General features: G+C 37.8%; 1 protein-coding gene across 1 annotated transcript in view; it reads left to right on the top strand.

Annotated features, from left to right (window-relative positions):
- The window catches only part of LOC100230461 (gamma-aminobutyric acid receptor subunit pi), a 45,873-nt gene extending 44,288 nt beyond the window's left edge, over window positions 1-1,585 (top strand). The window contains exon 10 of the mRNA XM_030276176.4: window positions 945-1,585. Coding sequence (XP_030132036.4) covers window positions 945-1,259 — 315 coding nt within the window. The 3' untranslated portion in view covers window positions 1,260-1,585. The remainder of the gene's footprint in view (window positions 1-944) is intronic.
- The last annotated feature ends 11,800 nt before the right edge of the window (window positions 1,586-13,385 follow it).

Raw genomic sequence — 13,385 nt, 5'->3', positions numbered from 1 at the left:
AGTATACGTAATAAGGTTTAGTTTAGATACAAAATTGGAGCCAGTCTTTGTAGCTTGTTTCTGCTGGTGTCTGTGCAATATCCCAAGTCAAACTGAATGCCCCAGAAATTGCAAGGAAATTTTAGAGCTGAAGCTGCAGCTGATGTCTAATCCTGTGTCCTCTGAGTCAGTAACAGAAAACCCAGTGACTTCAAAGGGTGAAAATTTTGAGACATGGACTATATGGCTCTGAGCCATTTCTAATCAGTGAAACAAAATCCACCAGAAGGCTTACACAACATTCTCCAAAGACCTGTCTTGATGCAGTGAAGCACATATTCTTAGCCTTAACATAACTTTGAACTTAAAGCATGTGTTTCAGGACTCAACAGAAAGTATCACAAGCTATTTAGTATTATGTCGGCTGTGGGTGGGGCTTGTCCCTCTTTATTTTTAAAGTCACTTGATTTTTATCACAGAGCACCAGAATGAAGTAGCCAGTTGCACACAAGGAGAGTGTCTTGTACCCTGGGGAGCTTGATTTGGGGTGCAGCCAGCTCAGCTAGCTGGTCTGGAAGCTCCCCCACCCTCTCCATCTCCAGCTGGGGCTTTGCCTTCACACTTTCTGGGCACTAACCTTTGCTGGTATTTGCCTTGAACAGGAGACAGTTTACTGTTGTGCCTTTCAGGGATTTGCTGCTATCTTAAGTTCCTTGCCCATATTTGAACAAATCCAGATTTTCTTGACTGTGTTTCGGAAGTTTTTGCTGTACGGTGTTGCTTAAGTCAATGTTTTTCCCATAACTGGAGGCTTTGAGAGCTGAAAGGAGCTGCCTGGTGCTTGTCCTTGAAGGCGAGGAGTGAGACACAGGAGGAGTCGTAAGAAAAATCCCATTTGCTGTAGCTCTAAAGTAAACAGGTGATGAAACATGCACTTAAGTACCTGCTGCTTTGTTCCCTATCAGATTATTGATGATGATGATGATGAAGAAGAGAAGAATGGAGTCCTGGCAGCAGTGACAAACAGTTGCAGTCCCCCTGACAATATGAACAAGACTGACTCAAACAAAAGCAAACAAACCAGCACTGACAGAAAAAGGGAGAGAAGTCAACACAGTGTGTGTAGCTCAGCAATGTCGGTAATGAAAAGACTTTTCTGTATCTTTGACTGCTTCCATGTTAAAAATCCTTACCACATAGACAACTATGCCAGATTCTCTTTCCCTTTATCATTCATCATAATTAATGTACTTTATTGGGTGTATTATTTGTATTTCTAAATATTTTATTTTGTAATATTAGTTTAAAATTTAGAAAGTGGACATGGGAGGGGAAGCTGCGGAAAAATGGAGAAATTACATTTGGATAAAGGGATATAAAAGGATATGCCACCTTTTCCAGTGTGTCTGAAAATTTTGTTAAGTCACTTTTCTGCATTTAATTGTCTGTCATCCAACACTGGCTTCATATTAGCATGCATGTCCCAAACTACTTATCAAAGGCCAATAAGTCCTTTTTGTAATATTTAATGCTCAACTTTGTAAAATAAGCATTATGTTACACTTGTTTCTCAACTCCATTGAATAAGTGTAAAAATAAAATGAAATGTTGTTTTCTTTTTCTGCTTTCTGTACTCAGTTCCTTCTAATTTTGTCAACAATGCATACATTTTCCAGGTTATATAAGAAAATGTTTAATTGCAGATCAAAGTGGTTTTGCTATGTAGCAAGAAACAGTTTTGAAGACATGAGCTACCAACAGAAACAAATAATCTATTCATCTTTGTAAGGTCACAAATATGTGTTAAGATCCCTCTACATCTTTAGACAGAACTCCCATAGTCATCAATGACTTTTCTCAGTAAGAGCAGGGCAGATTACAGAAATGGACTGGAGCCAAAAGGTTTAAATCCAGAGAGATATATTTCCTTGAGTGAGGATTTAGTTCATCAATCCTTAATGGAAGATGGCAATTTATCCTGACATTTATACTCTGTACTCTGCTCAGTCACAACTGCCTGGGTAGCTACTATGTAGAGGAAAAAGTTGATATGTTTAATTTTCAGCTTAGTAAATCCTCTTGAACTACATGCAGTTAAAAAAATTTCACATAAAAGCAAAAACTTCTTGAATAGAAAACTCTATATCTGTGATAGCTTTTGATAAAACAGGGAAAGTTTTACGCACATGAGAGATGACCCACATGAGAGAATGGTTAGAGGTGATGAAAAACTGTAACAGCCTTTACAAGTGGTTCCTTCGCTGACAAACCTGTCTCCTACACTGCAAGCATGGAAATTCAAAGGTGCTCGTTATTACAGCTTTTTCCTGACCATAATAATGTATGTCTCTGTTTCATATATAGGTATAAATCTGTGCATGTGTTTTATGCACTGTGTATTTCTGATGATCAGACTCACTGCACACATGCAAATACATTAAAAATCTCCCCTAGCATGAGCAGACTTGGACACAGCTGATCACCAGGGTGCTGCCTGTGAAGAACATCATTGCATGAAGGAAGTGCAAAATACCAGTGTGAGACAGATTTGCCCTTGCTCCCATCTAAATTCATAAAAATCATTGCTCAATGGTAGACAACTATTAGGTCCCTAAAATCCCCTCAGTATTTTTATTTTCTAAGGGTTGACTACTGAAAATTTGTTTCTCTGCTGTTATTAGTAAGGCCTTTCAAGAACAGTCTTGGTACCTTGTGGCTATTCTGACTTTCATATGAAAGTAAATACATTCAAGAAATCAAATTAAGGCTGCCTGTGTTAATGAGCAACCAAAAAAAAATAAATCTATTATTTCATTTAACATTCTGCTACTGAATATTTAACCTGAAACCCTTTATTCAGGAACAGGCTGTATGACATTTTTTTCTTGGAGCTGTAAAATTGGACTCTCAGTTTCCAATTCCAAAACTGGATTCTTTCCAATTCTTACTCCCATAAAATACACAGAAGACAAATATTAAATCATTGTACTTTTCTTAAATTTGAAGCTTACATTGTTTCTGAATCTTTTCAAACAGTTACCTGTCACATTAACACTAAATTTGGGATTAACATTTACTGCAAGCATAAAGTAAGCATTTAGAGATTTTTAGCTTCTAATTAATTTGGAGACAATTCACCTTAAATATTATTTTTAAAAGCTGTTGGAAGTCTGAGCATCTTTATTTACAATGCACTAGCTGAAAACAGGGTCTGTTTTCCCACTGATGTGCTAATTGTAAGTAGTGTTATACAACGAAGTCCCCCATGTTTTCATGAAAGAATTGACTGCACAGCCAGATTATTAATTATTTTGCTTTGCATGATTATGCATTAACTGCTAATTTCAAAAATAAAACCTGGTTCAATGTGAATTTATTGTAAAAGATGTTCCCAATGGATTTCCAGTGTGATGTATGAAGAAGATAATTTGAATTATCCTGTTCAAACATAGTTTCTGTCCCTAGAAACTCCCAAATCCCTTGGAGTTAGTTATAAAGGCTCCCCTGGGTAAGGCTCCCTCTACAACTCAGAGGAAAGTTAGAGAAGGGGAAGTCTCCTGTGCTAAGATCAGGAGCCAAAGTTGAGGCTGAGGGAATGAAAATTACGTTGGTTTCATATCTGATGAAAAGACCTTGGACTTTTGGCAACCATTTTCAGGTTGATAGCTGAGTTTCTTACTTTGATTTTAATGTTTTCCAATCAGACTCATAATTCAGAAATGTTGGATTTTGAGACCACTTGAGGCAGATGTGCAATGAGGGAGCCAAGGCAGGTGAAGGGGGTTACATGGGAGCTGCTGATGCATCCTCATGGGGTTTGCTTTGCTGCCAGCAGGACGTGCTCCGCTTTCCATGGTCTGAAACAGCAGCCAGCCTGAGGAAGAACTTTCCTTCCTTTGTGCAATGTCTCCAAGCCTGGTCTTTTAATTGATTCAGCAGCAATCACATAGTTGTTTAAGCATTGTGCAGGCTAGAAAAACACCTCTTACCTTAGCAAGATCTTTGATATCGTTTTCTTACTAAATGGAAAAGTATTATGAAAATAAAATCCTATGCTGAGGTATTTAATCAGATATACCATTTTATTCTTTTTTTATATTTTAGACATATGAAAGTATTAATACTTGCTACATTTTCTCTTCATCAATTATCTGGTGTTCTTCTGATTCCCCTATGCTTTAGGTAAGTATCTCCTGCAGCCTGCTTACTGTGGTGCCAGTTATGATACTTTGAGAGTATTTGGAATATTTCGCCTAAATCAAGAGGGAAATACTAAGAAAGGTAATATTTTAGAACAGGTATTCATTAACATTCTCATAAGCTAAAGAAGGCATTTTAAGTCACTATTAAATTTCTTTTAAGACATGAACAACTAAATATCCCATCTGAATACTCCATTCAACACATGGCAAGCATAAGAGAAGGACATCCATCAGTTGATCTGAATACACATTTTCAGCACAGTGGCCTTGTTTATTAAGTCTGCAACAGTAACTTGAATAAATTTTCCTGCTTTTAAAGCCTCTTTGGTTTTTTGTACTAATAATTTTAAGAGAATTGTTATGCCTTTTTGCATGGGAAAATACAAAGAGGTGGATGTTCTGCTAAGGGCCCTTGGCAGTGGCGCGGTGCAGCAGAACTGGAGCTGCTGGAACAATTCGCTGCGTGCAGCAGTAGATGGAGCTCAGAAACTGCTCTTCGTCCCTGAACCAGAGAATGTCAATGGCAAATGCTACTTAAAGAGGGCTCTAGGGAAAAGCTATTACAAGCTGACATTTGTACTGTGGCAACTAGGTCATGTTTGTAGTGACAGATTAATTAAAGTCAGGCAGGACAGCATTGCCAGGTGGACTATTTCTCACACTGAAGTTCAGGCTTCTCAAGACCTGATTGTTGTTTCCACCATTTTAGCTGCTGAAAATCAAACATTTTCTGCCAGTCCACAAAGTAACTTCATGACTGCAATACCTTATGTTTAAAGCTTGAATTTTCTATCCTTCTGTCAAGGTTTTATATCACAGGGACAGTTTTCTCCTGCAGGTTAAAATGTTTCAAATCAAAGCAACTCAATATTTCAAAGCAGACAGAATAGTGGCTCTATTAACAGTTTCCCTATAAAGATTTCTGAATCCTAAATAGATGTTCTCAAGTAGTTCACTGGCATACTGCTAACAGTTTCATAAAATCAAGATAATTTTAAAAGCCAGTTTCAGTCAAGAAAGTTTCCCTTGAAAGAGGGCTGGTTGCAAAGATTGGAAGATGAGCTATGAGTGTCTTCTGGGTGGATTAATAAGTCACTGCAAGAATGAGCTATCTCAACCTGAGAGCTGAAAACCAAAGTAAATTCTTGTAGAGTAGTGGGTGCTTGACAGTGCTTAAAGCAGCTAAGCTGGACATAATTTCAAACTCTGTAATAGATTTTCCATCACTTGTTCTATAACTTTATAATTAAAACCAGGGTTCCACTTTAATAATATTGCCAAATTCAGCTTTTCATCATTTTCCATCTGGAGAAATCTTTCTTCCCTGGTCCCATCTGACTGTCAAACTTTCCATCCTCAGAAAGGATAAGGGGGTATGCGGGGGCATTTCAGTCTCATGATGTGAGTTTACTCATATAATTTGGGTCCCTGGTTTCTTTCCAAATTGGAATAAACCCTATTTTCCTATTCCAGATCAAACACAGACAAAAGTGCAGAAGACAAGAAACCCCAGAAGATTTTAGCACCATCACATGTATGCACAAACCATGACCCTGATTAATTTTGAAATTCTGCTTTGAAGTTTAATCCAGATTTAACCACTGGATAACTTCATCTGTAAAAACACACAAATATCTCCACTACTGTTGTGTTCCTTGCTGTAGCAGGTAGTTTTGGAACCTAGATAGTGAAAGGGTTTGATGCCAGGTTTTTTTGATTTCTCCTGAACTCGAGGAATTTAATATTTCTGCTTTACAATCAGATCAGGAATGGATTCAGAGTAGCAGTTCTGGTTCTAGTTGGGGCTTGGCCACTTTGGACTCAGAACAGGATGACAAAATTAAAAAACTGTTAACGTAAGAATATAAAATGGAGTTAAAACCTGAATTACATATTGACATAACCTTTAAGTGCATTTTGAAAAACAGAACTGACAGTGTTGACCTCAAAATAATAATATAGCAGATTAAGTCTGAAGAAATTTTTTTAACTAGGCAAATATAAATCAAACCTTGCTCTCTGCTTCTTTATCAGGAAGATAAGATATTGAGCATTGTTTTATCTTTCCCCTTTATCATCTTTGTATAGGTGTTGGGCTCAACTATCATTACTTTTTGAGGTTCTTTCATAATGAAAGATTCTGAGAGCCTTGTAATTTTTTTTCATTAAAAGAAAAAACTGAAGTATGATGTGCAAATAACTAGAAACTTTGAAGTCTGAGGCTTCCCGTGCCCCAGGATAATTTAAATTCTACTGAACAACCTTTTCATGTAGTGCTTGTCCACATTTTGTGAAGCCTGATAATAAGAACTGATAGCTCTGGAGACTTCCATAATTTCCATACAGGACTCCTTAGAGACGCCAACAACATGGCTGACCCTGCACCATTTCAAACCCAGATATTCTTACATATGCTACTGTTCTTATTTCACGTGTTACAAATGGCCAGACCCAAAAATGCAAATTCCTTATCCTGTTACTGTCCTTACCAGCACATTCCAGATGCTGGGTAATGGTAAATATTTTCTTTGGTTGATCATTCCTACTATGCAGCTCCAACTGAATATTCTGTCATCTTTAAGGCCTGTAAAAAGCCAAAAGGAAGAAAAGCCAGTTCCTTTAATTCTAATCTAATAACCTAAATTTCCAATTTCTAAATTACCAGTTCTGGGCCAATAACTCAAAGTTGCATTTGCCTTGGGTTGCCACACATTACCTTGAAAGGAGACTTGGACAGTGCCCGACCCTTTGTTTCCACAGCCCAGCTGCAGGTTACTGTTTCTGTAAGCAGGTGCACACAATAGCCTGAGCTGGATTTCATTCCTGTCAGACACCTGGAATTACAACACAGCTCTTTACCAGCAGGATCAAAAGCTGTTCCTGGATGTTCTGCATGTCTGCACATGCCTTTCTTCCAGCTCTAGCATTTCCCTTCCCAGAAGGCTCTACACTGTTCTGTGATAATGTCAGGTCTCCAGATGCACTGCCATGTTGTACTAAAGATGACAGACAAACAAGCCAAAATCATCATTTTTAATGATATTTCAGCACCATCCTGGTCCTCTGTCATTCCTGTGTATACTTCAGCCATCAATCTATATTTGTCTAAAGTGGTTCATGCCAGAACCTTACATGTGGAGAAGCTGAAGAGGCCAATTTATTGTATTTTGACAAGGACAAGCCTCATCTGGCAATGCAGTGAGGCTGAGTGCATCTGGTTAATAGTGCATCCACTTTCTCAGATCCAAATTGCTCCGTTAGTTTGCATGACCCTCTTATCTCTGTGCTGTCTCTATTCACCCCGGTTTCCTTATCACATAATAGGATTGTGCCTGTATCTTCCAATTTAATTTCTATTGGTTTCCAATCTGTGTGATGCTGGGAGTGTGTGCTGGTCCACCAGCCTCTCCTGCTGAGATGGGATCACTCACCCCGAAATGCCTCATCTGCACTGCGGGAAACTCCTGGCATGGCTGAGCACTCCCTTTGCCTCTTTGGCCTTCTGATTGGAATCACTCCCTACACCAAGGGGAATCACTCTCCACACCTCTGCCTACCAAGGGCTCTCTAGTGAAAATCTTCAGAGAATTAATTAGAAAGTAGATGTTTCAATATATATCTGCCCGCTAGTCCATGCTATCTAATTTTTTGAATCCACTGTTTTATTTTTATGAAATATGATAAAGGAACAGAAATCTCAGAAACAGGACATTCCCACCAGATTTCTGTAAATAGATGTCCAGGTCAGAGAGATATCTGAGAAGTATCCACTGGGAAAAACACTACAGCAAGAGCTGGAGTATTTTTAAATCCCAGAGGATACACACTGAAGAGAGCACATCGAAATGTCTCAAATGCAGAACAAGCTTCAGTCACAATTTACATCTTCCAGACATGAGAGTCAATCAACACTGAACCAAAAACCTGGGGAAAAATCAAGCTTCATTAGCTCTAATATTCATGAGTTACTTCTCTCCTCCAGTCCTCAGAGACTGAAAGTGAGGTACAAGGTCAAAGGCACTTCTCTCTTTCCTTTTTTTTTCCTCCGAATTACAGTGGAATTTAGAATTTACTTCTTCAGCTTGGTCCTGTGAGAATGCCATGAAAACAATGCTGGTACAGTTACAGAAAAATATTTATATTCCTAATATTCCTCTTGCTCTTACTTTCCCCCCATCCTCTGCTCCTTATTTCATCTTTATAAATCTTTGTAAACACACTCTTTTAGAATCAGATTTTTTTTTTTACCTGAATTTAAATCTCTCTCAGTGGCATGAATTGGACAAAAATCAGCCTGTCCCTGCACCTCTGGCCCTGGGTGGCCTTATGGAAATCAAACTGGAACATACAAGGGAGAACAGTTACTGGAAGAACTGGATTACAGTTTGCACAATTGAAAAAAAAAAAAAAAAAAAGACCAACTAAAGTAAAAATATCAGTTGGTAGCTGAAATAAATGTATTATGTTCATCTCCCAAGCAGATGATGTATTCATGATTCTGATAAAGAGAAGGTCAGTGGAATTTTACAACATATTCAGAAGTTATTTTACCTAGAACTTGAAGAACAAAATAATGATCAGAAGAGGGTGCTCTCAGCTCATGTTCTTTTGATTTTGTTTTAAACATTTTGGTGGAATTCAGCAGAATTTTCTTCTCTCTTTGTTGACACTAATAAAAGGTCTCTTTGTGATATATTTTCTGTGATTTTTCACTAAATAGATTGCTCTTCTTACTGCACCATGTGCAAAATACAGGCTCAAGTTTTTGATTCTAGATTTTTCTATATGTTTTAGAAAGCTTTCTGTAATACTAGCTGGAGTCATTTTACAATAAGCTTTGTGTCTGGGCTCCCACTATTTTATATGTTCTCATGCAGTTATACTCTGTTGAAATTAGCATTTACAAGAACTGATTTCCGAGCACCTATGACTGAGTGCTGTGGAAAACTTTAAAAAATTGCAAGAACAGCAATTCATTCCAATATCAGTTGCATTTTTAAGCAGGCATGAAAAAGAAACAATAACATATAGCTTCAGTGATCAATTTCCAATGATTGAAACATCCCCTACATCTAAGTATTCCCAAAAAATTTTATTAGTTGATCTTTAGCAAAGAATTCAATAAAAAATTAGTGCTGCCAATGAGATTTTTAGCAAAGTATTTGATCTCAGAGTTCACTTCAGGGAGCATGATATATCAGAAAATACCTGACATTTGTTAAGTTTTATTAAAGCAATACTGATGTCAAGGATAAAAATAAGTCTTTTAAAAGTTAGTTGATATATATGGGTGCAGTTTTTCCATTTTTTGGATCACCAGTCTCTAAAGGTGATGAAACTGTGCTGTGCACGCAGCACTAGAATGCAAGAATACGTGATGGCTACAATCCTATGTGTTTGCAGACTCTTTCCTTGTCTGAAGTGGTGAAGCACAGGGTAAATTCAGGTAGAAGGAAGGCACTGTCTTTTAGCTGGTGCAATGCAGCATTTAGCTCTGGTTCAGCCTGCTCATGGAAGAAATCTCTCTGACTCTGATTCCCCACTATTGCACTTCTTCTGGTACTTAAATAAAGTATTGTGTATTAGCCATCTTTTATAGGCACATACCAAAACTGCCTGGATGGGGAGAGTTGTGCTTCTTGTATTGAACAGCAGTGATTGGAATGGATTGCAAAAGGATTCTCACTCTTTGTGCCTGTGTACATATATTTATCTATGTCTAATGTGCCTGTGTACATACATTGACATATGTCTATATATGAGTTGTACAAATGTGTCCTGAAAAGGCAAGATTTTATTAATGGATTCCTTCTGCACTTTAGAGACTGCTTTTCAATTATGTGCATCAATGGTCAGGTCAAACATCAAACCAAGTAATAAACTGGGCTCCTGCAGGTCCACGTGCAGAGAGGGGCTCCTCCTCAGAGTGGCCTTTTGGAAAAATGTTAAGAAAGTGAGCAAAGATAAAAACAGCATCCCTGCCTCACCGTGTCTGTTTACATTTGGGGAAAAATAGCTGATGTTTGCTAGGACTCTGATTAAGGAAAACCTGTCTTCTACCATTTAAGAAATAGGTTTGCACTTTGATTTTCTTACAGAAGAAAGGGATAAAATCAAAGTTAGAAAATCCACAAAAAAGATCAGTTTTCTCATGTAAAGTTTATCTGAAAGCACCATACTACAAGGAGGTAAGGTGTCACTGCTATTCTGAAGATTTCCATCCAGACTCCTGCTGTCCCTGCACTCCTCAACATGACAGGTAAAAAATGAAGGAACCCTGGGCAGCACCGTCCCAGCTGTCAGGAGAGAAGCTCATTTCTGGCCTCATATGGTTTAGTTATAAAGTGGAAACCAAAGGCATACTGGAGAATAAAACATGAATCATTTGATATCCACAACATACTGAAGAAGTGAAGTCACCACAGGTCACCCTTGCAGCTCCTTAGGCTGGGGGAGTGTCTGGAGGGTCAGCAATGAGTGTGCATTAAGGAGTCACAGGAAAGAGCAGGAGGAAAGCCATGGGTCAGTAACGAGCCAGCGCAGACAGAAAGGCCACACACACCCTCTAATCACATTGATTGTGAAAGAGACACTAAAATGTGGAAAGAAATTGCTGAGGGATGTTCACAAAATCACAGCTGACCTCTCTGAGACTTGGACAGGGAGCATAGATATAAATGATCTGCACTGCAGCTAAAACACTGCATTGCAGACGGGAGAACAGAGTTTTGCCCTTAAGATCTAGCAAGAATTACAGATACAAATGTGTGTATAGCATGACCTGAGAGCTGGTTACATGCTGCTTCCTTTGCTGCCTGGGAAATTCAGTCAGATTTAGTAAGGGAAAAAATGACGTTAGCAACAATCTCTCAGTTTCTCAATGCCTGGAAGAAAACTGGCAGAAATGTAATGAGAGCCATATAAAGTGACACTTTGAAAAGTATCAATCTATTTCACCTATTTCCAAGAAAACTTTCAAAATGGGGCTGCTGCAGTAAGAAAGTGGATAGACAATCCTATCCCAGAACACCACAATTTCCTTGTCTGATTGCCTTTGGATTTGTTGAGGTGTAAGGTGAACAAAAAGAGGAGTCTGAAGGTTTGATTTTCAGTAGATTTTGCTTCCCGCTGACAAACCAGCATAAGGAGCACTGTAGTGTCACAGAGCACTGGCTTGAGATTTTCTGAGACTTTAGTGATAGTCCCAGCTCTGTTGGTGTCCTGTACAGCTGGAAACTCCTCTCTTACTAACATTACACATACAAGTGCTCTGTCTAATAAACCAACTATCATCAGCACTTACATATTACTCTTTAATTAAGAGAACAGATTTTGAGTAGGACTTTGGGCATCCTACTCTCCTGGATTACAGAAAAAGGAGGAGTACTGAATTTTGGAGAGTCCTCATTTCTTTGTCTTTATGATGACCTTTATTGTCAGGGCAAGGGCAGGCACAAAGACATGTGGTAAGTCATATGGTGAAGATAACTGCCTGGATTTGAAATATTTATTTATAAAGAACAGTGTTAATCAAAAGCAGACAGTTTATCTTTATGAGTGCTGAATCACAGCTTTTTGCATCTGTAGGGGTAACAAACATGAGTATAGACTACATAAAACAATTATATGAAAGCTATTTGGCAATGAAAAATTACCTTGTTTTGAAGGCAAATTTAAATAAAATGTTCCAAAAAACCACTGGTTTTTCTACTTCCATAGAAAGAAAGAGATGATTGCCTTTCACAAATCATCATATCATTTTCTCTGTTCGATGCCTCAGCCTACAAAGAGTGATCTGAATTATTCCACTACTGAAAATACCAAAGAGCAATGGGTTGTTTTTTATGGGTCACAACAAAGAATTTATATGAAATGTTTCTGTCTTGGTTTGTATTTAACTTCACCAGCACATTCACTAGCAAACAAACTCTAAATAGTTGCTCCTCTAGCTCCACTGTGTGAGGGAGCAACAAGCATCCATAGCAATTGCATGGATGTGCATATTTTTGATTTTTTTTTTTTTTTTGACTTGTATTCTTATTTTGACTGTCTCTGAAAATCTGACCTGATTACAGGTACAATGTAGATCTTTATTTGTTGGCAATTGCAATTCAACTAACGATTTAATCTCTTGAAATTTTTAATAGCTTTTATTGTTTACTGCTAAATATTCTTACTATTCATAACAAGCTAGTCTCTGAAACCTGCTACTAAGCCAACTTGCCTCCAATGATTTTCAATGATTTGACATTTAAAAAAGGACCACTAGTGTATTTATTTCCTGAACTCTACTTTTTGACCAATTCTTAATCACCTGCTTCTGAGTGACTACTACTTTACTGCAGGTGGGTTATCAACCCAACAGCTAGAATGTCTCCTGCTTATTTGAATAGCCAGCACGAGGGATTACCAGGACAATTTTGGACCTCTGAGGAAAACATAAGCAAGAAAAATAAAGAAATGCCTGAATACATGTTAAAAAAAATCAGGATGGATTTCTGCTATAAAAGTAAAGCAAAGGATAAATGACTGATTATGCACCTTTTACCCCTTGTTGGTGAAGTCTGTGGGGATTCATCTCAGGTTTTTTAAATTAGGGAAAATGAAACTAAAACCTCCAGCAGTTGGGTCTCAATTTATAGCAAGCATTTGTAAAAGTTGATTTTCTTTTCTCCAATGACAACAAAAAAATGCCATGAATGTTTTACAGTTAAAGTTCATTTGTGTATAAAGAACCACAAAGTTATTTCCTCATTGCAATGACTGTAATTGTGTTGCTTCAGATAACCCACAGACATTTCTATAGGACAGAGAACTATTCAGTTCCATGTGAATTCAATCCTTTGCAGAATTATCACAGCTGGAGGACAGGGAATAAATGACTGAATGAAGGTTTGCAAAATCTTGCTCTGTACTGACTCAGAGATTTCAGCTGTTCATGGGATTGTTTTGGGGGTCTCTTCATCAGTAAGTTATTTTGTCTATAAAACTTTTCAACAGTCCTGTATTTAACGATACATATGTCCTTTTTTTCACATTTGAGATCTGTTTAAGGTGTGTGTTTTTAAAACTGACTTTCGAAAGACTTAAAAACCTCTATAGGGGGCATTTTGGGGAATTTTTTCTAAGAGGAGGATTGAAGGCTGATTCCTGTGCTTAGATGTTTTATTTGAAGATGAGCAGTAATGAGAGTTTAAAATTTAC

This window comes from Taeniopygia guttata, chromosome 6, assembly GCF_048771995.1.
Source record: "Taeniopygia guttata chromosome 6, bTaeGut7.mat, whole genome shotgun sequence".
NCBI classification, from domain to species: domain Eukaryota; kingdom Metazoa; phylum Chordata; class Aves; order Passeriformes; family Estrildidae; genus Taeniopygia; species Taeniopygia guttata.
Note: the sequence above shows the minus strand (reverse complement) of the source record. Positions and strands in the feature narration are given on the sequence as shown.